This window comes from Rhamphochromis longiceps, linkage group LG16, assembly GCF_057381845.1.
Source record: "Rhamphochromis longiceps isolate RC_006_pf linkage group LG16, R_longiceps_female_GT1.1, whole genome shotgun sequence".
In the NCBI taxonomy this organism is placed as follows: Eukaryota; Metazoa; Chordata; class Actinopteri; order Cichliformes; family Cichlidae; genus Rhamphochromis; species Rhamphochromis longiceps.
Window position 1 is genome coordinate 7563906 of NC_140572.1, and position 25144 is coordinate 7589049.

The 25144-nt window shown below is 40.6% G+C and overlaps 1 protein-coding gene across 5 annotated transcripts; it reads left to right on the forward strand.

Annotated features, from left to right (window-relative positions):
* The first annotated feature begins 442 nt into the window (after positions 1-442).
* Positions 443-24156, forward strand: LOC146650519 (interleukin-1 receptor type 2-like). 5 transcript variants are annotated; one of them, XM_085383964.1, is made up of 10 exons: positions 1334-1563; positions 5795-5941; positions 16435-16512; positions 16935-17187; positions 17705-17897; positions 19106-19274; positions 19851-19913; positions 21785-21917; positions 22021-22175; positions 23124-24156. In XM_085383964.1, the coding sequence occupies exons 3-10, from the start codon at positions 16437-16439 to the stop codon at positions 23153-23155; spliced, it is 1074 nt and encodes a 357-aa protein (XP_085240090.1). In that variant the 5' UTR covers positions 1334-1563; positions 5795-5941; positions 16435-16436; the 3' UTR covers positions 23156-24156. The 5 variants fall into 5 exon arrangements, with proteins under 5 accessions (XP_085240087.1, XP_085240090.1, XP_085240086.1 ...); XM_085383959.1 differs by having other exon boundaries at positions 1335-1563; positions 5795-6031; XM_085383961.1 differs by lacking the exons at positions 1334-1563; positions 5795-5941 and adding an exon at positions 443-600.
* The last annotated feature ends 988 nt before the right edge of the window (positions 24157-25144 follow it).

Genomic DNA, 25144 nt, shown 5'->3' on the forward strand with positions numbered 1-25144 from the left:
CTCGATTCATCCTCTCCCCAGAAACAGGCTAAAAAAGCGCTCAAAGTGCAGCAGGACCATTAAAATCAACGTTTAGCATCAGTTGAAACACATTTCACGGCTAAAGCTCGACGTTGTGTCAGGCTGACTCCCCGTGCAGCCACAAGAGGGCTCAGTGTGACCGTCATAACACGCAGAAATGTGGGAGACAGACGCACTCAGGCTGCTGGAACCACTTAACGTGACAGAAAACGGAAAAAAAAAAATCACACACAACAACAACAATTGCACTTAAAATAAAGATTGTTTTAACAAGAACTAAAAAGGTGCTCCACAGTAATTGGCGTGGAAGAGATCAGTGTATGTGTGAATCACCCGAACAGCACGCTCTCCTCCCAAAGATTGCCCAACATGTTAGGACATCATTTGGCTTTCAAAATATCTCCCAAAAAGGAAATTGCCACATGTGCTTAAGTCCTCACAGAAAGAGGAAGTATGAGCTGCGAAGGACACGTCTAAGATGAGATTTTTTTGTTTCCACCTTAAGATGTTTTTACAAGACTTTCACGTAAACTAAGGAGGCGGTTGCCTTGACAGAAGGACTGACATAACAGCAGTCTGGTGAGTTTCCTGTGTTAAACAATGGTATCTAACACCATAACATCAAAACCTCTGAACTCTAATCATCCATGATGCTTCTGCATGTGTGGCACTCAACACAGTCTCATTTCTAGATCAGTGTCATGTTGACCAAAACAGATTTGGTACGAAGTCCTGTCGGTGACGTAAGCGCCAGACAGACTTTAACACATTTTTTTCTGTTCCTTCAAGAGACAGATTCAAATGATTTTCCTACTTTTAATGCTTTTACGTACATGTGCCCAGATATTTTACAAAAGCATTGCTCACTGGAGCCTGAAGTAAACCAACAGAGGACTCAGAAATAAAGAAAAAACACGTGATATTTATTTAAGCTACTTTCTTCTCACAAGCACACGCCCACAAACACGCTCACAAATGCAGTTGGCATGCTCCCTCTTAACCGGTGTCATTTAAACATGGCAGACCAGCGGCTGGATAAAGGATGGGAGTACAATGGTCAGTGTTGGGGAGTAACGGAATACATGTACCGCCGTTACGTATTTAGAATACAGTTACTTTGTTGAAATAAATGGATTACACAGCAGAATTTTCCTGTTTCATATTGTGGCGGGTCAGGACTGTTTGGGTTTGGTTTGACAGCTATGTTCTGTTGTTCCAGGCGGCAGCGTTACGGTTGCCATGGTGACGCGCACTCTCTGCGACTGCGTGTTTCCTGGGTGAGAGAGCGCCTTTTTGTTGTTGTTGTTGTGCTAAGCTAATAGGCAGAATGCTACAGGCATAGCCCTAAAGAATGTAGCCTTATGGGCAGTGTAGTCCGTGCTGCAGGGAGAATGGACTGCCATACCCGTTATGTGTCTGTGAGCGCGAGGAGGGAGAAAAAGGAGAGTGGAAAAGTAGTTATCGTAGCAGAAACGGGAGCGGGAAGCATGTAAATATAATAATAACCACTGCAGCCAAGAAGAGTGCCTGACGAGCCCAGTTGTAAGTAAGCTATTACGACTAGACTGTATGCTGTGTTCATGTTTTCCTCCGAAACAATAAGTTCCGTTGGAGCAGCCTTTCAACTCCTCTCTCTGTCTCTCGCTAGCAAACTTGACCCAGACAACAAAGTAAAGCTATTTTTCGGCTACGAGCCCAACACCAGAGGTCCCTTTACTATGGTTCGGACCCGCGGACCTTCAGTAACAGTAATAAATCACAGCAATAGTACATTCACGTAGTTGTAAAAAGCATGATAATATATTAAGTAATCCAAAGTATTCAGAATACGTTACTCTCATTGAGTGACGTAACGGAATACGTTACAGAATACATTTTGGGGCATGTATTCTGTAATCTGTAATGGAATACATTTTAAAAGTAACTTTCCCAACATTGCTGGTGGGATGTGGTGAAATCTTAAATTGTTTTAATGGCTCAGTGTGGGGAAAAGAATCATAAGTCACAATCATTTCTATTGAGAGCTCCAGTAGATTTTCTTAGTGTGCAGGCTGTAATCAACTGACCTGCTGCCCTCTGTGGATGTCCACAACTGCAAACTAACCTGTTTATCCTGCACTAACCTGTAGAGCAGGGGTGGGGAACTCCAGGCCTCGAGGACCGGTGTCCTGCAGGTTTTAGATGTGTCCTTGATCCACTTGGCACCGACACTGGCACTCGAGGCCCGGAGTTGCCTACCCCTGCTGTAGAGGATTGTCATGCAACCTTTAAATAACATAGTTCGTCTACTTCAGTTTGTTTTGCAGCACGTTTCACATATGAAAAAATATAATGTCTCATGTACAGACCCAATATCTGATTTAAAAACATTTGAAATTTCCAGTTTATGAAATATCACTTAGCAGCCCCTACCTTTACATCTAACCTCTCTCCTTCCTCTCCTCTCCTGTCCTGTCTTTCTTATCTTTCTCTATCTCTGAGTGACGTTAGCTCTCTTTCTTCTCTCTACATCTGAAATACAACAGCTGAACCTTTAGCTAGACTGTGAGACAAACTGCACACAAACGGTTAAAAAGCGTTATTTCTTTTATAATCGCTCCTCTTCTGTAACGCTAGCTAGGCGCTGAGGTACTGATATTTATGTAAATGTAGTGAGTAAAAGCAAAAGGTTGCCAGAAAAAGAAATACTCAAGTAAAGTACAGATACCTGAAAATTGTAAATACAATATCACAAGTCACCAACAGTCTACACAGTGAGTAGGCAGAGAAAAAGGGAAAAAACCTTCAGGTTACTCACTTAAACAGAAAAGAGAACATTTGCTGCGTGAGCTCGGGATATGTCTCACTGCTGAATTGTAGCTTTGAACTGGTACACATTTCTCGCAGCACATCCTGTTTGAAAATGTGACATTTACTCAGGGATTGTACTCGATGTAGGGCTTGACTCATATCTTGACGAATGGCTGTGGCTCATGGGGATTCCTTTATCCACTGGGGAAGCCCGGGTGTGGCTTCACACCTCTGTATAATTGCTTTGGGCTTGACTCAAGAGACTTTAATTGAATTTCTGGAGGAATTTTTTTCCCCTTATCATTTGTTGCTTTGATGGACTACCTCATCTCAACTTTTTGAATGGGCTCTAGTTAGGACCCAGTATGTCCGGATTCTAGGTTATCTGAGTCAAGTGCCGAATATGCTGAAGCATGTTTTAAGGATGCCTTCCTGTGGTTTGTGTGCTTTGACATTCACAAACACGTGGTTGCCTTATTAATGCTTTAATGCAGCGGTTCCCAAACTTCTTTTGCTGGGCCCCCCTTTGTTTTACATGAAAAATGTTCGCGCCCCCCCACACGCACACGCATGCATGCACTAACACATCCTCCAACCACACACACCCATATTTTGCTCCATTGCGGTTTATTTCACACCTCAAACATTTAGTAAACAATTAAGCAAATACAAGTAAACTGCAATAAATAAACCACTAACTCTTTTATGCTACGTCCGCACCTACGCGGGTATTTTTGAAAACGCAGCTGTTTCATCCACACGTAAACGGCGTTTCGAATCAGCGAAAACTGAGATTTTCCTCCTTTTTTGCGTTTCCGTGTGGACGAGGAATACAGAGTTCGTCACGCAGCGTCAAAGGTATGTGCCTTTTTTCATGTCACGCTGTGCGCCACGTTATTGTTTACATGAGATGAATTGCAGAATGGCAGATAGAGACAAAATACTGTTAATCTGACTATCTGCAGGTTTTACACGCTTACATATAAACACGCAGTTACTGTCCCTCCATTTACAAAGGCAGAGGCGTCACGGTGTGATTATTTTACGTGTAGTTTTTTTTTTTCCTGTGTAATAATATTCAACATTGCTATCAATACATTTTTCCAAAAATGCCTCTCTGTGTAAAATGGGTTTAAAAACATAAACAGCTGTTTGTCTCTGATTTAGACAGGGGGTTGTTATTTGGGTGTTTTTTACAGTTTCTCTGAGCATCTTGGGATGAATCTGCTGGGACGTCTACTCCTTGGGAAGATTGGCAGTTGTCTTGAATGTTTTCCATTTCTGAATGATCTTTTCACTGCATAATGATGGACTTCATATTGTTTGGAAATGGCCTTATAACCCGTCTAATATTGACGGGCTGAAACAGTTGCTTCTCTGTGATCATTACTGATGTCTTTCCTCCTTTGCATTGTGTTGCACTCAGCATCAAGGCAATTAAACCTCTGCGATATTGATCTTGTCCGTTAAGTGGCAGAGGGGGGTGTTAATTAATTTCAGCTGCTTTGATGTTAAATTAAATACAGGTGCATTAGAGGGGCAACAGTGAAACAATGGCATCTTCCATAGAATACCAGAATTGGTTAGTTCACCAGTGATGCTCAGTGCTTTTCACAGATGAGAGCAGGATCACCCTCAGCACATATGACAGACACTAAAGTGTCTGGAGAAGCTGTGGAGAAGAAGGTTTTGCTTGCTGTAACATCATCCAGCATGACCGGTTTGGCGGTGGGTCAGTGATAATCTGGGACATATCCATGAAGGGATACACAGACCTTTAGAGGACAGGCAATGGCACCCTGACTGCCGTTAACATGCCGAGTCCAAGGGTCCCTCTCCACCTGCGTCTCAGCTTGAGTCCATTGATTCGTCTCTGCAAGTGTGTGAGCACAATCCTGAATCCAAGAGTTCCAAACAAACAGCCTGAGTATAAGGGTCTCTGTCTTAAATGCAGATACCTGCTGAGCCTTCTGTGGAGTTCCTACATTGTTCCTACCCCCAAGCCTACACCAGGGTCTCCTTTGTTGTCAGCATCAGCCTTCTTGTTGTCAACCACCTGCTGCGACATGTGATTGCTCCATCTCAGCTCCTGGGCTCCCATCCATCTTTCAGCGTATTTCTGTCTCAGTGATCGCTGGCTTCCACACAAGCCTCTAGAGGAGTCCCCTCTCCTCCTTCAACACAGTCTCTCACTGAACCTCCACTGCTGGCATGTTGTCCATCTGCCTGACGTGTCCCATCACCAATGCCTGTCACCACTCAAACCATTAGAGGGTTTCAGTCACTGGTCTCTCAGGCAGCCCACAGAGTTGCTTTATCTGCACGATTGGCCACCTGGCCGGCCGTACGAACCGCCATCTTCCCCATGCTTGCCTCAATGCCGAGCTGATCCCAGAACTGTGTCTTGTGTGTTTGATTTTCTGGCTCCCTGCTTTTTCGCTTTTTGTTTGTAGTCCTGCTTTGGGGTCTCGTCCTCATTAAATCTGACAGTAAGGATATACAGTTTTTCTGCTTTCTGCTTCTTCTGGCTTAATCTTTTCAATTAGAACTATAATAGCGTGTATTTTCTTTTCCGCCAAAGTAAAATGAAGCGTTTTAAACATGCTTAGGGTGAATTTAGTTCTTCTGTTAATTCATTACATTATAGACATTTCTTTGAAAGCAAAGACTTTTTTTCTTTTGCGGAAAAAAACAACACAAAGATTTCACATTTCTTGCTGAAATCTTGCAACAGTTAAATATCCTGTGAATGAAAAGTGAGTTTTCAGTCATATTTAACAACAAATATAAATGTGCTTATGCTCTTGTAGACAATATGAGCAACTAAATATATTGTTTATATTTAACATCCGTGTTTATGTTATGGGCGTTTTTTCTGGTTAACAGTTAGTGAACCAGAATAAGTTATTTTTAGTTAACATAGCAGTGAGGGATTTGATTTCGGGAAGGTTTAGCTGATTTAACGCTGTGTTGAAATGCAAAGGAAGGAGAACAGAGAGCTGAGAGGTGCAATCCAAACACACTCTTCCTCCTCTGTGTCTGTGCGTCGTCCTGTGGAGGTGGAACAAAGCTGTTGAGTCACCGGCTGGGCAGCACGTTTGAGATTCCTCTCTGCATGCAAGGGTCAGAGGTGAGATTTCCTCTCTTAGGTCTGCCGTGTCGAGTAAACTGTCTCATCCTTCCTTCGCCTGTGTTGTGCCTCGGTGTCTCTTTTTCCTAGGTGAGTCAATATTTACCACTTACTTGTTCCTAAGCTGTTTATGTTCTTAATAATTTCTGACTTTTCTGGGGCAAACTCTGCCACTGAATGTGGCCTCGGTGCTCGAATTCTTAGAAATATGAGGTCTACCATTCGCCTGTTTACTTTTTCGAAAAAGTGCGTTTGTAATGTTTACCACAAAGGAGGCACACTTCCTTTCACACTATAGTAAAGATGCCCACTGCAGCCAACACAAATGTTTGATTTTTGAGCGATGGATAGATCTCATAGAGCAGGAATAGCAATACTGACACCTTTTTTCTTGTATAAAACTGACAGATGATGAGAAGAAAAAGGGACGATTTTCATGCCAAATCAAAAACCTCACATTAAAGGAGTGATTCATTTAGGTGCATTCTGGGTGGCTGTTCAGTGTGGGTTGTACTGTGCGGTTTTCTCGCAGTTTGTCATCTCCAAAGCTTATGTAGGAGTTCTTCCTGCATTACCGTGACTGAACTTTGTCAACATTGTATGTGCTTTTTCACATCCTGCAATGCCATGCAGCTGAGTAATTCCAGACCAACAGACTCATCAGGAATATTCTGTCCTAAAATGCCTAGAAAGTTTACAGAATATTATATAATGATGACATGACATTAAGGTCTTTAAATTTCAAATTTATCGATTCATGTATTTTCATGTATTTTCAAGAAAGGTAAAATGATCTTACGTGAACACTTTGCTGTCGCTGCACCCTGATAACAGGTTCCTGTAGCCACAGTGCTGTTTGTTTTGTGTGTTATCAGTACCCTGCACAAATATACCCAATGAAGGCTTTGATGACAGGAATGAGAGATTTGATTTAGGGAAGGTTTTTCTGATTTAATAATGTATTGAAATGCATATCGTCAAATCAGTTCAAGAGTTACACAGAGAGGCATTTGTTTGTCATGTTGTGCGGATATTTCAGCTTCTGTCCTTCCCCTTTAGACCTTTCTACCTCCCTCGGGAGTTTGGACAGTTATTTATAACTGTTATTTGTTTTAATCCAAGAGCAAATGTAGATGGCTGCTGCAGATGTAACATATGCACAGTGGTTTGGCTAGAAAATAAGAAAAAGTTGTGTGGGACTTCAGTCATTTTTCTGTTGTGTTAAAACAGGTTATTGCCCCATGTTTACATCAACTGTACATTGACTCTCCTGCTAAGAAAGAGGACACTGGATTTATTCTTTAGCATTATAAATGATGCATATGGGGATTAGTCAATACACTTGGTTCAGCTCTATAAACAGCAGCTTAAACACCAAGCTTGAACTGTGAACAATCCACCTGCAGATGTATGAGAGGGTGTCTGGTTGGGATATTTTCATAAACAATAGCCTATGAATATTTCTGTGTTGAAAGAGCAGGGTGATGAGGGATAGGCTAGACTGATGCAGGAGGAAATTAAGCAAATTGTCAAATATTAGTATAAGGAGGAGAAAAGAGGAAATTGAAGCAGGCACAGCTTGCTTAAGGCAGGGACTGCAGGGAGTGTACACAGTGATTTGACAGCAAAGGGAAAAAAACAAAACACTTGTAGGCTTCAGCTTCTCATGTGGATACGCAGTATAATCCCTGAACAAAATCTTGTAATTCTGGAGCATTCATCTGCATTCCCAAGCCTGCAGTTTGTTCGAGTTTAATAATAATAATAATAATAATAATACATTTTATTTAAATAGCGCCTTTCAAAGCACCCAAGGACACTGTACAACAGATAAAAACTGGAAATATACACAATGATAAAAATAGAAGATAAAAGTTAAAACATACAGAAATTTAAGAATAGGCAATTTTAAACAGATGAGTTTTGAGGGTGGACTTAGGTGAGTGGCGGCCGGTGAGTAGCGGCAGCCAGTCGCGCCAGCGTTCACTCAACCGGAAGACCTGGCTCATTCACAGCTGTATGTTACTGCTGCTCTTAGAAACTGTGTTTACTTGGACATTTAGACCCTTCTACATTATGTTCTCTTGCATGTTTAAGGTAGATAGCTTAGAGGAAAAATAACAGAGCCACAATAGAAAAAAACGAGAGCAGCCTTCTCACAGAGGATTTCACCTCAAACCAAAAAGCACAAACAAATTACCATTTCACACTACCTGCAATATTGTTTCCACAATGTGAAAAAACACAGTCACACTATTCATGTTCTCAGGCTCGGCTGAAGGAAGGGTAACTCCCGTTGCTTTCCCTTTTTCAGAGCTAAATGAGTCATGTATTTTGATAACCTCCCACAAGCTCCATGTCTTAAACTTAAGCCATTAACCCTTGTTCAAGGATGGCACGGTTTCTGCAGGCTAGTTTTAGAAAACTATTCCATCACTATTTCTGAGACGTCTCCCTTTGCGCTCTTAAGGGCTGAAATGTCATTTATATTAGAAAATTCCCACATTGTTCGTCTCTTATCAGGCCAGCAGGGATGGTCATCCTCACATTTCCGGGAAGGCTTCCTCATACCGCATCTTTAATTTAAAACAGAATTTCTCAGACATGGTTAAAAATAACTTGGTTTAGCAAACATGAGAACAAGATTCAAAGTGTTCTTAAGGACAGCGTGTTTCCTTTCAGCTTGTGAAAATAGTCTGATCTGATGCTTAACAATCAAGAGGCGTGAGCATCCTGAATTAGAGTGCAGAAAATTCTCTGGGTGCAAATAAAAACCTAAATAATTAATAAATATAAAAATACAGATATTTGGTTAGGAAAGGCTATGCAAACCATGAAATTCAGGTGGCGCTTGAGAATGCAAACACTATTTATTGGATTTAAAAGCAGCAACAGAAGGTAGAAACTTGGAGGTGCAAGAACAGGTGCACAGATTCTCCTCCTCTGCATATTTTAACAAATCCACAACAACTATACAAAGGAAAATAATCCAAAAGTCTTAGGCGTTATTTGAGCACACTAGGCTGTGTGCTCAAAGATAAATAAGTCATCTTTATGACTGACCTACAGGGTGTGTCAGTCTTGTGAGCAAGTTGTTACTTTTATTGCTGGTTGATGCGATTCATTGAAGATCTGGGTTTCAATTCTCCATTGAAATCACATCCTCTTCCCCTTAAAATAAAAAAAAGTTTGTTGTTTTAGCTTAGCTAAGGACTTTTTCATCATTCTAGGAACATGGAAATGTTAAAAAGCTGACATTTGCCACGTTTCTCCAAAACATTTCTGCGCTGTTCAAACTATTCACAAGATGGGGTTAAATGAGGTTAAAGGCAAATTGGAGGAAGAGCAAACTGAAATTGAGTAAACATGAACATTTAAATGAGTTAAAATACTGCTTAGAATTTTTTTAAGGACAAACTTTAGCAACTTAATGTTGGTTTCGACTGATCAGTCAGTCAAAAAGATGAACCCTGAGCAGTGCTTGAGTATTGTGATATTTCCCTTCCTGAAGTCCAGAGTTTGTCTCCTACAGCTGCGAGCTGTTTGTTAACAGCAGTTGAAAGAACATTTTGTTGCTGTTGCACGTTTATCTGAATCACAACCGGAATCTGTATGTTTATGGTGACGCATACAAAGTTTGCAACCTCTGTTTAAAGCCAATCACTGCTGAGCTCACTGCTGTTTGTTTCCACATCATCCTTGATTTTAAATATTTGACTGCCCTACAGAAAGCACTTGTTGTTTCAGGCTCGTGCAGTTTTAAGCTGCTACACCAAACCTGCTGACAAACTAATTTAATTCCAACATAACATGGAATTGAAAGTAAAATCCTGAGCTACGCATGCACGTAAAGTGTCTGTCTTTTCCTGAGATGTTCGTGTTATCAGTACCTTGCACCTGTGACCGCTCTTCAGTGTATGTGGCAATCGCTGCCCTATAAACAGATGGACAAAGTTCACATGACTGAACAGATCTGTAGACCAAATGAACATTTAACCAAATGTAAACAGAAAACAGACGCTTGTTCCTCTCTGTCAGTTTGCTGTAGCGAAATTTAAACATTGCACAAATTTGGCCCGTTAGCGAGGCCCATTTCCCAACAGCTTCTGTAAGTTTTCTGCCATGCAAGCATTTTCAATAACACTGCTGTGGTTTACAACATACAGCTTGACTTTGTCCAATGAATGCAAACAGAAAAGGTCGTGCTGAAGATGATTAGCAGATTTTATAAACTGTAGATTATTGCTTTAAGATATCTTAAGATACGAAATGATTTCCAGCAGCCTTGCTCCTCTTGCGCCCTTCCCTAAAGTGGTTATCAACACTATGATAACGATATTCTCATCAGCCATTCACTCCTTCCACCATCTGTTCCCAGAAGCAGACATCTTTAGTGCTGCTTGCTCTGGAAAAACTGCATCACTTTCTTGTTTTGTGCCTTGACTGAAACTTAATCGGGGAGGTTTAGATTCAAAATGCTTTCTGATTAATTCATCCAAAACTTTTATTATTATTATTATTGTTATTATTGAACTCTAATGACATTATTCAGAATAGTCATTTATCTTATAGTGGGTCTTGGTACAACTGCTTAGTATTGGTGTTTTAGCTCCTGTCCCTTTAAGTCATTTTTGCTCTGATTGGCTACCCCTTGCAAACAAAAGGTCTGAACAGCAAGCGAGTGGATACACTGTGATCAAAGGCAGATTTGTGTGCCTCACGCCGGATTCATGGTCCTGTGTTAAATTGACTGAACGAGAATAGATCGAATTGAAGAGAAAACTTCACTATATAGCCTTTTGGCAGTGACAATACAAAGTAATGGAGGTGCACGATACACAAAAGTATAAATACTGTCATTGGCATCTGTGAAGGCTACATCATATGGGAGGTCTGCTGTGAACTGTGCATGGTGAAGCTAGCATGTCACAAGTCTGTCATAGCTGTGTGGCCCTTTGTAGATGGAGTGTGATCTCTGAATAACAGTCAAATAGCTCCCAGCGAATATTAAACAGTTATGAGCTATTATAGATGATCCCTTTCTACCTGATCTTGAAGATCTTAAAGTAGACCAAAGACTGAAAAAGAGTTTATCTCTACTTTTGTTTTACTGAGAACTATATTTAATGTGAGCTTCCACAGTTATTACAGAGTATTTATGAGGGGGAAAAAGCAAAATAAAGAGCATAAGGTGTCCGCTTGAAGTTTATTATTGACTGTAGCTGTAATAGTGCATAAACTGTAGATCTTGCAACACTGCCAATGACAAAAATGATAGAGAATTTCTCTTCCAAAAACCCAAATAGTGCTCAAAATAGGCAGATCTTGGCTGGGAAACCTGCTTCTTTCCTGCCAGGAAGCAATATTTTGAGCTGCACTGATTAGCCATTGTCTGCAGTTAAGGATGTTTCCAGTAATGTGTGAAAGTGGTACCAAGATAAGGTGCTGAAAAGTGTAATATTACACAACTATAAATCTATTTGGAGTTAAGGTGGTACACCACCATTTCACAAAGAGTGCATGTGTGGCTCTGAGTCATTCAAAAGTACAGTAAGAAAGAAAAAGTTAAGCGTCATCTGACTTTTGGTAAACATGAGCTCAGTCTGAATCCACTGCGCAGCCAACCTCTGGGATCCCTGACCTGCCCGCTGGTTTACACCTCCGGTGACTCACTCGTTTCTGTCTTCTTCAGCCTCATGTCTGCAGCGTGACCCGATGAACCAGTTCACTTCTTCCCACGCTCGCCCCTCTCTGCCTGAACTTGTCTAAATAGCTCAACTATGCACTGGAAGCAGACACAGATATTGGGTCTAAAATGAATTAAAATTCAGTTCTCCTTTTATACCTTGAAAATATTTTTTGTTTAAATCTAAAGACCACTTAGCCAACTTTATTTTAAGCCGTGCTTATTTTCCATTATTTGTTTTGCTTTTATGAACAAAAACTGAGTGAATATAAGCTTTAGATAGATGGAGCCTGCTTTTGCATGCCTGTTTCTCACAGTCAAAATGTTGTGAACCTTTTCTTCTTAGAAACGAGATTTCTTCAGAAGAGCTTCTGCTCAAAACAAACAACAACCACTTGAAAAGTGCACGTGTAATCGAGATCCTGTGTGGTTTGCATGCAGTGTAAAAAAACACAAGCCAACAATAAAAGCACTAATATTAGCCAAGTCTCGATACCAACCAATATTGCCTTTGACGGTTGGCCTGTGAACCCAGGATAACACTTATTGAAGGCACTGGCTTGTTTTTATCTGTGGTGTCACACTGCATACTGGTTACATTTTTCCCAGAAAGATGTGAAACATTTTGATGAAACAAAACTAAACAAACACCACTCAGTGTTAAGACACGTTCACAGCGTTCACTGGAGCCCTCTTTAACCACAAGCAATCTCCCATTCATTATAGTTTTCCCATCAGCAGTAGCTCTTCCTGTATCGTGATACACAGGTGAGAATTTTGAGGTTTCGATCATTTCCTTTCCTTCTTCCCACAGCAGCTGCACACATTTCGTTGCTACTGTGTTCTTCTAAAAGCCTTTGCTTGCCTTGGTGCAGATTGTCAAAACTTACCATACCGATTTGTGATATTATGTACCAATTTATTTCTTTTTACTTAAAATTGCAAACGACTCAAGATGTGCTGATAGATTCATTATCGGACCATCGCGAAACATCGGGTAGACAATGCAATGAAATCATGGTCATATACACTAAAAACAGTTTCTGCCCCAAAGCTGTTAAAGCATTATAAACGTTTTTAAATTACTACTGATGGGAGGGGGGGACAATATCATGAAAGCCGGGACTGGCACACACATTTGTTTAATATCTGTCATTTTTTTAAATTTATATTTCCTTTTATTTTTTTCTATATTTTATCACCTTTTCAACACAGAAAAGCACTGCACTTGTTTTGTGTGAAGTTTCCACACTATCTGCAGCTACAGACTCTGCGGGTGTGAAGTCACACAATGTTAGAAAAAAAATCTGTCATTAAATCTCATCTGAACGTGACCTCATACAGAGTATTACAGCTGCTGTTTCAACCAGTTCAAGCATGTATGCTAAACTACTATTCATACAGAGTTTCAGAAGATGGGTGGATGAAGTCGGTGGGGGTGAGGGGAATTTATGAAACAATTGAGATTTTATTTTAACTGCTTGTGTGCTGTTAATGACAGGTTTCTGTACCATATTTAGGAAAGCAATGTTTTGTTTTGTTTTTTCCTCTGGCGCTTTCCAACCACATCCATGCAAATAATTCAATAGGAAGTTAAAACCAGCAGTAACAGTCATTTTGGATCAAACATGAATGGATCTGTTAAGATGTTAATCACTCAGTAAATCAGCATGTTTGATTCAGATCCATGTAGAAAATGTACCGAGTAAGTCACTCCTTACTCAGTACACTCATGTCTGCCTTCTGCTTTAGTCGTGTACTTTAATTGTAACTGAACCTGATGACTGGACTCATGACTGGACTGATTGTGTAATACCAGTACTAGTTCAGTGAAAGGCTGGTAATATGTAATTCTAAGTTAAAAGCCATTTTCTCTGGTCTTCTATTGGTTTTAATAATTGCCCAGACATATTCGTAAACCACACTGAACTGATGAGAAAACCATGCACATTTATGCAAACTCATGAACTGATGTCAGCCAGAAGAAACAAGGTGCTCAGGTGTGAAAAAACCCAGATGTTGCTTCTAACGGCACTTAAAGCTGGTACTGAATTCCTGGGAAGATTTTAAATTTTATTGCTTCTTTATTAGAAAATGTCATATGCTGGGCTTCAACTCAGATTCTCTGGAACTTTCAGTCACAGGAGCTGATTCAGGGAACTAAAAGGTCCCTTCAATCCACTGTTTTTACACATGGGAACTAAGTTACGGTTACTTTCACACAAAAGCTGGTGAAGCAAGACCATCCCTCTGGCTTGTTGGGAGGTGTGGGCGTGTTTATTTCTGCTTGAAAAAGTAACTGCTGGGACCGTAACATTTTACTTCTCTGATTCACTGCCGTGGTTGTAACAAGCACTGCACCTTCTTTACATTCGCCCTCGCTCTCACTCGACCACACCCTGCCCTTCTGTCTGTGTCCCTGTCGCCTCCAGAATGTTTTCATAGAGGTGGCCATACAGGGGTGACACACCATAAAACCAGAATTTCCAGTTTTAATATGCTGTCGGCAAATATAGTTTACTTGAAAAAGTATGACAAAGAGCAAAATGAATGTTCTGCCTGGTTAATTGTCGATATCAGCTGATATCACTAAGAATAGGTACATATCAAAACCAAATAAGATTTTAAAATCCATAATAATCTGTTTTGATTGATTGATTGATTGATTGATTGATTGATTGATTGATTGATTGATTGATTGATTGGAAGTCTCAACCATTGTTTTAATGATTCTCAGCAGAGCCGAGCAGAAGCATCGGCTCTCCCAGAATGGAGTTATCCTTTAACCCTGGAGAAACCATGGGGTCAAATTTGACCCCATGGTTTCCCTAGTAAGCCAATGGGGTCGGCTCTGGCCCCATTGGTTCTCCGGGGTTAAGAGCAAACTTGGTCAGGAAAGACAAATAAATATTACAATCATATAAGAATTAGAATCATAAATATTAGATCAGGCAAGAGTGTGAACTGTTGCCTGTCTCTATGTTATGTTATGCCCTGAGATGCACCAGTGATCTGTCCAGGGATTTGCACCAGCTTGTCTGCAACCTTATTACATTATTACCAACATAGGGCAGTCTTGCCCGGAGGCACTAAGGCGGGGCAGCAAATTTTGGGGGTTGCCCAGCGACCCCCTTGGTGGCACCCCTGCCCTGTACAGGCCCACATTTTGCACCTTTTGAAGACAAACTCTGGTTTATCTGCTTGTAAACACAGTCCCTGCTTACATGTTGTTTAAAACTAGATCAAATGTTCAGTGCCAAACACAACGGGCTAAACAGCCGCAATCTGTCGAGGTTACCAGGTTACCTCACTATGTGTAAACAACCACATTAAAACTACGGACGCATGCAGTTAAATCAAATCGGTCTCAGCGCGCACTTTTTTACTACAAGCCACATTCACATTCATATTCGTACAACACTTTAACAGTCATAATCACACTCGCACTCATCACGGTGGATGCGATAGGAGCAATTGTGGGTTTCAGTAAACCAATGACCATATTAAAGTGGGATTTGTTATTTGTTATTTTATTTAGTTCAAATTGTGGTGCTTTTATTTTGAAGGTCAAGCTTGCCTGCGTAAACAATCATTACACTGCATGTGTGTGTAAGTGGGCGTAGGCTACCGATGTGCCAAAAAGTGATCGTCTGCCAAAAACTGATTTCTGGCATTTGCCAAAAAGTAATTACAAGTATTTAAACTGCCATGAATAAACTTTTGGCCTTTAAACAGCGAAGCATATCAAATGTATCCCTCAATAATATAAAATAAGTCATCTTGAGCCACAAAACAACATTGGTATCACAAGCTAGAAGCCGCAGTCAGTTTTTGACAAAGTGACTAAGAGGATAGCAGAAATTGCAACTATATAACAATAGTTCCATAAAGATATTTTTAGTGGCCAAAAGGGGACTGGATTGGTTTTAATGTTGGTACAATAACGCAGAGTCATAAAGATACTTAAAAAACAGGTCATTTTAAAATTTTATATATAACCCCGTAAACCCTGTTCACTAAAATCTACTTACCAATATAAGTAAAGACATTACACATCAAAACAAACAAACAAAAAAACACACACACGGCAACACTGGAAATCAGCTTTTGGCAAACGATCACTTTTGTGCTCGTTAAAAAGTTTGGGCAACCAAACTGTTCTAGAAGTGGATAATTGTAAAGAAACCTCGGAAGAATGGCGACTATCTTTGTTTATCTTAGTAAACTTTATTTTATGTGTTTTTGGCGAACTAATGGAGGCTTGGGTTGTGCATTTACTTAGTCCCACTTGACACTTTACTGTCTGGGGGTATGATTTGCATAGCAACAAATCTGATGTTGTCCGACACTCATACAAATTCACCAGTTTTAATTCAGTTCCTCCTGAGGGGTTAATACATTCCATGCAAAAATGTAGAGGCTGGCCAAGGGAGCAACACTTAACACTGGACTGTTATCAGGAATTCTGGGTCTGCTTCCAGTCATAAAGCATTACGCAGCATTTTGGCTTACACACGCAGCTCCTCAAATACCAGAGCGCTAGTCATTCACGATCAAGAGAAGGAGCTAGATGGCGTGAGAAAGGAGAAGTGAGCAGGAGAGAGAAAATATCAGGCAGTGTACAGTTAGCTCTTTCAGTTTCTCTGGTTTTTGCTGGATTTTAAAGGCTCTTGGGCTTTTCACATTCTCTGGATGTAATTTAAAGACGCAGGAAGACCTGGCACTAGGTCAGCTGATTTCCATTTCAGGTTTTTGCTGTGACTCTTAGCATGTTCAATTCTAAATGTTCTGTATCTTTGTTTTTCAGCCATGGGTTCAAGTTCAACACTGGCAAGCCTTGTGTTTTTCTTTGGTTTGTGTGGAATCTGTAGCGGATTTGAACAGGGTGAGCTGAGTAACACTGCTTCACACACACACACACACACACACACACACACACACACACACACACACACACACACACACACACTGAACACATTAACACATTTTTAAATGTTTCTGTAAATTTATCATATGTCATGTTTTTGCCAAGCTGCAGTTTGAGCCACTAGCATGATCTGAAGTATTTTATTGCCCTCTTGTGGCCAGGGATAGAATTACAACAACACTGATTTTTAACTCTGCTTGGGAAAGTTCAAGTAAAAACACATGGAGCAGGAAATATGTCACATCTCAGTTCAGTTCAGTTCAATTCAATTAATTTCAAACAAATAACAACATTATATTTGACTTTGAAATGTTTGATTTCTCAGCAATAAAAGGTTAAATAACTATTTTCTCTATTCCACACTTACATGTATGTTGCAGAGAACTGTACTGACTACAAACTCCAGTTTGAGAGGGTTTTCTCTGTTCCTGGAGATGTGGCTATGCTGAGAAGCACACTGGTGTCCTCAGAAGTCTTTGATTTCATAACTGTCCCGTACAACATCACGTGGTACAACTCGGTGTCAGGCCAAGAAATCAGCAGTCAGACTGGTCACATCCTGGTGCACGAGGAGACTCTGTGGATTCTCAATGTAACCATGAATGACAGTGGGGATTATGTGACCATACTGAGGTAGGAAGCACTAGTAGAAGTAGAAATATTAGAAATGAATAGAACACAGTATTAATTTACACCTTACACAACTCATCGAACTGCCTCCATGATCTATCAGTAATCACAGTGAACACAGAGTGGTTTATGGCTTTTACTGTATTGGAAATTATAATAGGAGAATGACGAAACCGCCCACATCTCAGTACTTTCAAACACTTTTATTCCGATTGCCGTTCACACACGGGCTGCAGCTTTGCAGCTTGCAGCCACACACTCCAACAACAACAACCGGATTCCGCTCAGGTGCGTGCGCCTCCCGTGCAGCGGCACTGCTGCAATATTATCTATCCCCAACACAGAATTTGATTTAGATTTTCAAAATCTAAGATCAAGATCCCTTACAATTCCAACAAATTTAATATTAATATTGTTTGATTTTTGACTGTGAAGAAGGTCAAACAATGACCCTCACTGCCAGGGCGAGTGTGCCCAATTATCTATTCATTTATAATATTTCTGCTTAATTTCCCAACAGGACTCCTTCCCACTGCTACAGGGAGGCTAGCCGACTGGTGGTGGATGAAAGACCTACAGGAGAATGTGGAAGGCCGAGGAAAGCTTATCAGCTACTTACAAAAGGAGTCACTGACAATCTGAGCTGCCCTCTGAAGAACGAAATGAATAAGCTGAACAGCTACAACATCTCTTCCTCCATCAAGTGGTACAGAGTGAGTTCTCCAGAATTGTTGTTGAGTGCTGCATGAAACCTAATGGTTTTAATGGAGAGACTGCACAGTAGCTGCAGCCTCAACTATTTACTACCACTATTCCAACTTCTATCAATACCAGGAATGTATTGAAACTCTGGGGAGATACGAGTGTTTAAAAATTGCAATTTGACTGACAGCAGATCCCAGTCTCGGTGTGTTTGTGTGCGTGCCCTTTAATTTTGTGGAAGGGAAACAAACAGTTTAATAATATTAAAAATCATGGAACTCTTTAAATGTCTATCTGAACAGATTAGGAGCAGCAAGAGTACTGACAGGGACTAGAAAGAGAGAGCATATTTCTCCTGTTTTGGCTTCCCTTCATTGACTTCCTGTTAAATCCAGAATTGAATTCAAAATCCTGCTCCTCACATACAAGGTCTTAAATAATCAGGCCCCATCTTATCTCAATGACCTTGTAGTACCATATCACCCTATTAGAGCACTTCGCTCTTGCTCTGCAGGCCTACTTGTTGTTCCTAGAGTATTTAAAAGTAGAATGGGAGGGAGAGCCTTCAGTTTTCAGGCTCCTCTTCTGTGGAACCAGCTTCCAGTTTGGATTCGGGAGACAGACACTATCTCTACTTTTAAGATTAGGCTTCAAACTTTCCTTTTTGCTAAAGCATATAGTTAGGGCTGGACCAGGTGACCCTGAATCCTCCCTTAGTTATGCTGCAATAGATGTAGGCTGCCGGGGGATTCCCATGATGCATTGAGTTTTTCCTTTCCAGTCACCTTTCTCACTCACTATGTGTTAACAGACCTCTCTGCATTGAATCATATCTGTTATTAACCTCTGTCTCTCTTCCACAGCATGTCTTTTATCCTGTCTTCGTTCTCTCACCCCAACCGGTCGCAGCAGATGGCCCCGCCCCTCCCTGAGCCTGGTTCTGCCGGAGGTTTCTTCCTGTTAAAAGGGAGTTTTTCCTTCCCACTGTCGCCAAAGTGCTTGCTCATAGGGGGTCATATGATTGTTGGGTTTTTTTCTCTGTATCTATGAAGCGCCTTGAGGCGACTTATGTTGTGATTTGGCGCTATATAAATAAAATTGAATTGAATTGAATTGAAAACTATCCCAGTGGCTGTAAACTGTTCTCCAATTTAAATAGTTAACATTTTTCTTCATGCATTGTTAATTTGAAAAAAGACTTATGTGTTTCTCCCTCTAGGGTTGTGACCCCATAGAGGACGGAACAGGCAGCTATGAGTACTGGGGCACCAGACTGAAAATTACCAGTGTGGACCTTCAACACAAAGGCACCTATACCTGTACTCTGACATTCACCCTGGGTGGCATCAAAGGGTCTGTATCAGAGACTGTTAGCGCAGAGGTCAAAGGTGAGATTGTAGAAACAGAAAATGACTTCAGCAGTTTCTTTGTCCATATGTAAAGGGGATTTTTCTAATAACAGTGACGACACAGTAAACATTGTTCAAATTGTTTTTTTCTATGCAACATAGCATTGGGCAAATTGGTTTACAAGACAAAATAGCAAATCAACAACTTGCCAATGGCAAGTCATTAGCTAAGAAGCATACCGTGAGTAAATATCCCTTTTGAAACTTGTACTGAATATTTCGAGTAGTATGAACCAAAATGTTAGCTGAACTAATAAACACATCTTTACTAGGGTCAGAGCATTTCCCCCAGGACTCAGTGTTTCTGCAATCACGTGCATTAAACCTCCTTAGCCCAACATGAGAGAGCCCAAGACCTCCCTAAAACCCACAATCCAGACATCTAGAAGGGAGTCTGTTTATAGGGGTCCAGGTGGTCAGTGATCTTGTGATGGCTTAGGTTTGCTAACTGTAAACTACATAGTGGAAAATATCATTCCTTTCCAACACATCTTTGTGATTGTCCAACCTCTATTGTAGACTACTGTACACAGTATTTGATGTTCTCTGTTTCAGGGGATTACTCTTTGGTTCCACAAGTGCATGAACCCTCCAATGATGTAATCAAAGCACAGAGCGGTAAGTCCTCTAAGATCTTCTGAGAAATGTGGTGTTCTGTTGATTTAATATTTATGTATGTCAGGCTTCATTTAGGCCAACATATTGTGTTGAAAGTCAAAGACTTCTGCTTTAATTCTTTCCATAGTGCAGGGAGAGACCATAATTTAGGATGAACATAGCAATGAATATAAAAATGTTTCAATAAATACATTTTTTGGTTGATAGAGTTTAAAGAAATAGAGTTTAATACAGTGGGGCAAAAAAGTATTTAGTCAGCCACCGATTGTGCAAGTTCCCCCACCTAAAATGATGACAGAGGTCAGTAATTTGCACCAGAGGTACACTTCAACTGTGAGAGACAGAATGTGAAAAAAAAATCCATGAATCCACATGGTAGGATTTGTAAAGAATTTATTTGTAAATCAGGGTGGAAAATAAGTATTTGGTCAATAACAAAAATACAACTCAATACTTTGTAACATAACCTTTGTTGGCAATAACAGAGGTCAAACGTTTACTATAGGTCTTTACCAGGTTTGCACACACAGTAGCTGGTATTTTGGCCCATTCCTCCATGCAGATCTTCTCGAGAGCAGTGATGTTTTGGGGCTGTCGCCGAGCAACACGGACTTTCAACTCCCGCCACAGATTTTCTATGGGGTTGAGGTCTGGAGACTGGCTAGGCCACTCCAGGACTTTCAAATGCTTCTTACGGAGCCACTCCTTTGTTGCCCGGGCGGTGTGTTTTGGATCATTGTCATGTTGGAAGACCCAGCCTCGTTTCATCTTCAAAGTTCTCACTGATGGAAGGAGGTTTTGGCTCAAAATCTCACGATACATGGCCCCATTCATTCTGTCCTTAACACGGATCAGTCGTCCTGTCCCCTTGGCAGAAAAACAGCCCCATAGCATGATGTTTCCACCCCCATGCTTCACAGTAGGTATGGTGTTCTTGGGATGCAACTCAGTATTCTTCTTCCTCCAAACATGACGAGTTGAGTTTATACCAAAAAGTTCTACTTTGGTTTCATCTGACCACATGACATTCTCCCAATCCTCTGCTGTATCATCCATGTGCTCTCTGGCAAACTTCAGACGGGCCTGGACATGCACTGGCTTCAGCAGCGGAACACGTCTGGCACTGCGGGATTTGATTCCCTGCCGTTGTAGTGTGTTACTGATGGTGACCTTTGTTACTTTGGTCCCAGCTCTCTGCAGGTCATTCACCAGGTCCCCCCGTGTGGTTCTGGGATCTTTGCTCACCGTTCTCATGATCATTTTGACCCCACGGGATGAGATCTTGCGTGGAGCCCCAGATCGAGGGAGATTATCAGTGGTCTTGTATGTCTTCCATTTTCTGATGATTGCTCCCACAGTTGATTTTTTCACACCAAGCTGCTTGCCTATTGTAGATTCACTCTTCCCAGTCTGGTGCAGGTCTACAATACTTTTCCTGGTGTCCTTCGAAAGCTCTTTGGTCTTGGCCATGGCGGAGTTTGGAGTCTGACTGTTTGAGGCTGTGGACAGGTGTCTTTTATACAGATGATGAGTTCAAACAGGTGCCATTCATACAGGTAACGAGTGGGGGACAGAAAAGCTTCTTACAGAAGACGTTACAGGTCTGTGAGAGCCAGAGATTTTCCTTGTTTGAGGTGACCAAATACTTATTTTCCACCCTGATTTACGAATAAATTCTTTACAAATCCTACCATGTGGATTCATGGATTTTTTTTTCACATTCTGTCTCTCACAGTTGAAGTGTACCTCTGGTGCAAATTACTGACCTCTGTCATCATTTTAAGTGGGGGAACTTGCACAATCGGTGGCTGACTAAATACTTTTTTGCCCCACTGTATATATACTGAGTTACTGTTTGTGCATGTGTTCAGGGTACAACTTCAGTAAAAGGTGCCTGGTGTTTGTGCCGGGTGTCTGGAATCCTTTTGTTGATATTTATTGGTTGGACAAAGATAGATTCTTTGAGACTAACACCTCTCACCGTGTCCACATGTTAGAACAGCGGTCAGTACCTTAAATCTCCATCAATTTGTTTTATTTGCTTACTTTTGAGAACGTTGAGACTTTTGGGAATTTTAGGACGATCTCATCTCATTGTCTTCAACAGTTTGCTGCCCCAAGATGGCTCCAGTAAAGGTGCGTGGTTAGAGACCTGGCTGATATTTTCTGAGCTGAAGGAGGAGGACTTCAACATAAACTACACCTGCCGTGCGTACAGTGACAGGGGCTTTCCTGAAAGATATTTCAGTCTGCAACCAGCAGGTAAAAACATTATATCTCACCTAATGTTGCTTACTAACCTTGAGGACTAGTGTATGTTCTCCCAATCAGTTAATCAAGTAATCTTTTCTCTAAAATATGAAAAAGAAAGAAGTCAAACTGACTGGTCAGTAGGTGGTGATTTCTCTTATACCAAACAGAGCTTCAGAGCAGCTTAGGACTGCAGTGCAAGTTACCATGGCGATGTACTCCAGTAAGAAGCGAACCTTCGTAACAGTGAAAAACCTGGATTTGAGCTTAGTGAAGTTACCTCACTAAACTCAAACCATGCTTTGTGTAACAGTCCTCAAAGTGTGAACGAGCACAATGTAAAAAACTTTTTGAATAACATCCGGTCAGTGAAAAAATTATTAACATTTAATCCACCAAAGCATTTCTATTAACTTCTTTTATTCATGTTGACTAGTTTTATATTATTTCACATGGGATAACTTTATTACCATGACAACAGATGTTCAAGGTAAATAAACTCCCAGTCAGACTAATCACAGGTCTCAGCACAACGAACTTTTAACTACAAAATATTAAAGAAGTCTATATCCAAAACATTATCTGTAGAAGATATTTATAAACTGTTACAAAGAGTTATGATTATTGTTTAAGCTTTTTATTTATTTAGTTTATTTCATCACTGCAGTCGGCACGCTTTGAAAGGACCAACCTGAATTGGACTGCAAGTCTTTGTTCAAAGTGATAATAAGACAGGAAAAATGTTAGCATAATTTAAACATCTATTTAATATCAATAATTACACCAGATGCAACATTTTCATTAAGGGAATTGTGCCAGCTTTGAATGATGATCTTTTTTATGAAACTGAAAAATAAAATAAACTAAAGGGAAAACTGTTGTAAAGTAAATCAAATGTTACATTTTTAAGGTTCACTCGCTTTTTTGACATTTAATTCTCTTGGTTGTTCATCTCCCCAGATTCAAACATCACCGTTGTAACTGGTGCCTGACTGTAACGCACAGTAACCAAACTGATGCATCAGCAAAGTACTCCATCTTTATCAGGTTTGCCTGTAAAATCCACTTATAATGGCTGCTAATCAGCAAATGAATAATTTTATGTTAATTATTGAGGTTGTAGTTTGCAGTGGGGATTTACTGGAATGAATTAACCAAATATAAACAATGTTTTCTTTGTAACGTGGGAAAAATGTAATAGAGCTGTTGTGTTGTACTGCACAAGATATTACTACTGCAATCAGTGTCCACTGTATATACACATATATATATGCAATAAATATTCTGAGCATGTTGTTCAGTAGACGAGTGTTGTGTTAATTTACAAACCTTTATATCTACACATTTAAACGGCAAACCTAGCTATCCTAAAAGAAAGTGGTTTGAGAAAATCTTCAAGGTGACCTGAATGTTTGACTTAGTGCAATGTACCAGTCATGATGTTTTGTTGCTATAAGTTAAGGTTTTCATAGGTGGTAGTGAGACAATCTTTCTTATATGTGTAGTCACACCTGAAAAGGAATTGATATTACAGGGCCATCGTTACATGTGTTATGAAAATTATCACTGAACACTTGGACATTTGCTGGGTTAATGAAGTCCACTGAGCAGGTTGGGGAGGAGAGGATGTTGTCTAAGCTAACATCCATCATGGACAGCCCCTCCCACCCCTGCATGAGACTGTACGAGCACTGAGCAGCTCGTTCGACAGTAGACGTTTACACCCACGGTGTAGGAAGGAGCGCTACCAACAGGTCATTCTTACCAACAGCTGTCAGACTCTGTAACACAGTTTAACAATTTTTTGGTTATCTTACTCATCAGCTTGTTTGTTCACTGTACATGCATACGAACTTCAGTTGCTTATGTGTATAGGACCACTTTGTGTCTTGCATTTATATTTTATATCCCTCTTGCTATAAGATCTGTGTAACCACCAAATTTTCTTATTTGTGGGATAATAAAGGTTTATTCTATTCTATTACCAAGGTGAGCTGACTCTGATGTAATATCTGTCCTGCTGTCCACATCATCCTCCACATGAGAGACCCTGCAAACCCGTCATCGTTCGGCAGGATGTGACACAGAGCAGTGGGCAAACAGACCCAAACATTTCACAGGAAAAGGTTTTCGAGTGGGATCTACGGAAACTTGTTTTCACCATTTTAAAAAAATTCCAACCATAATATTTGGGGTTATTAGCTCACAATTCCTTGTTAGGTGTCTCACAATTTTTACTTAACCCCTAAGTTTTAGCTAGTAAATTGAAATTTTGAAGTCCCTAATTTGACATTTTGATGCCTAGTATTTTTTCATTGGCAGAAAAAGGCTTCCATAACGAGCCCTTGTGTACAGTGCAGGCAGTGTCCCTATTCCACAAATGTAAGAGTGCCTCATTTTCTACAGTGTGAATTTCCAGAGAATAAATGTGATTCATCTGCAGAGCACAAGCAGTTTTAAACAGTTCTGTGGTTCTGAGTACCACAGAGGCCTATAAAAACAAGGCCATGGAAACAGTCACCTAATTTTAAAACCACATCCTTGTTTGCCCTGTTTCACATACATCCAGTAAAGGGCAGATATAGACAATCAAACACCGCCACACCAACATCTAACTGCCTGACTGACTTTGTACTGTAACAGGGGAAAGCACACAGACACAGAGAGAAACACGCAGTCCACACAGAAAGTTCTCGATTCATCCTCTCCCCAGAAACAGGCTAAAAAAGCGCTCAAAGTGCAGCAGGACCATTAAAATCAAAGTTTAGCATAAGTTGAAACACATTTCACGGCTAAAGCTCGACGTTGTGTCAGGCTGACTCCCCGTGCAGCCACAAGAGGGCTCAGTGTGACCGTCATAACACGCAGAAATGTGGGAGACAGACGCACTCAGGCTGCTGGAACCACTTAATGTGACAGAAAACGGGAAAAAAAAAAAATCACACACAACAACAACAACAATTGCACTTAAAATAAAGATT

Excerpts from the sequence above, each read along its gene's own strand:
- LOC146650519 (XM_085383961.1), top strand. The coding sequence starts at position 16,437 with ATGGGTTCAAGTTCAACACTGGCAAGCCTTGTGTTTTTCTTTGGTTTG. Across the intron at positions 16,513-16,934 it reads CTGTAGCGGATTTGAACAGG|AGAACTGTACTGACTACAAA; the intron begins GTGAGCTGAGTA and ends TGTATGTTGCAG. Across the intron at positions 19,914-21,784 it reads TGTAATCAAAGCACAGAGCG|GGTACAACTTCAGTAAAAGG; the intron begins GTAAGTCCTCTA and ends GCATGTGTTCAG.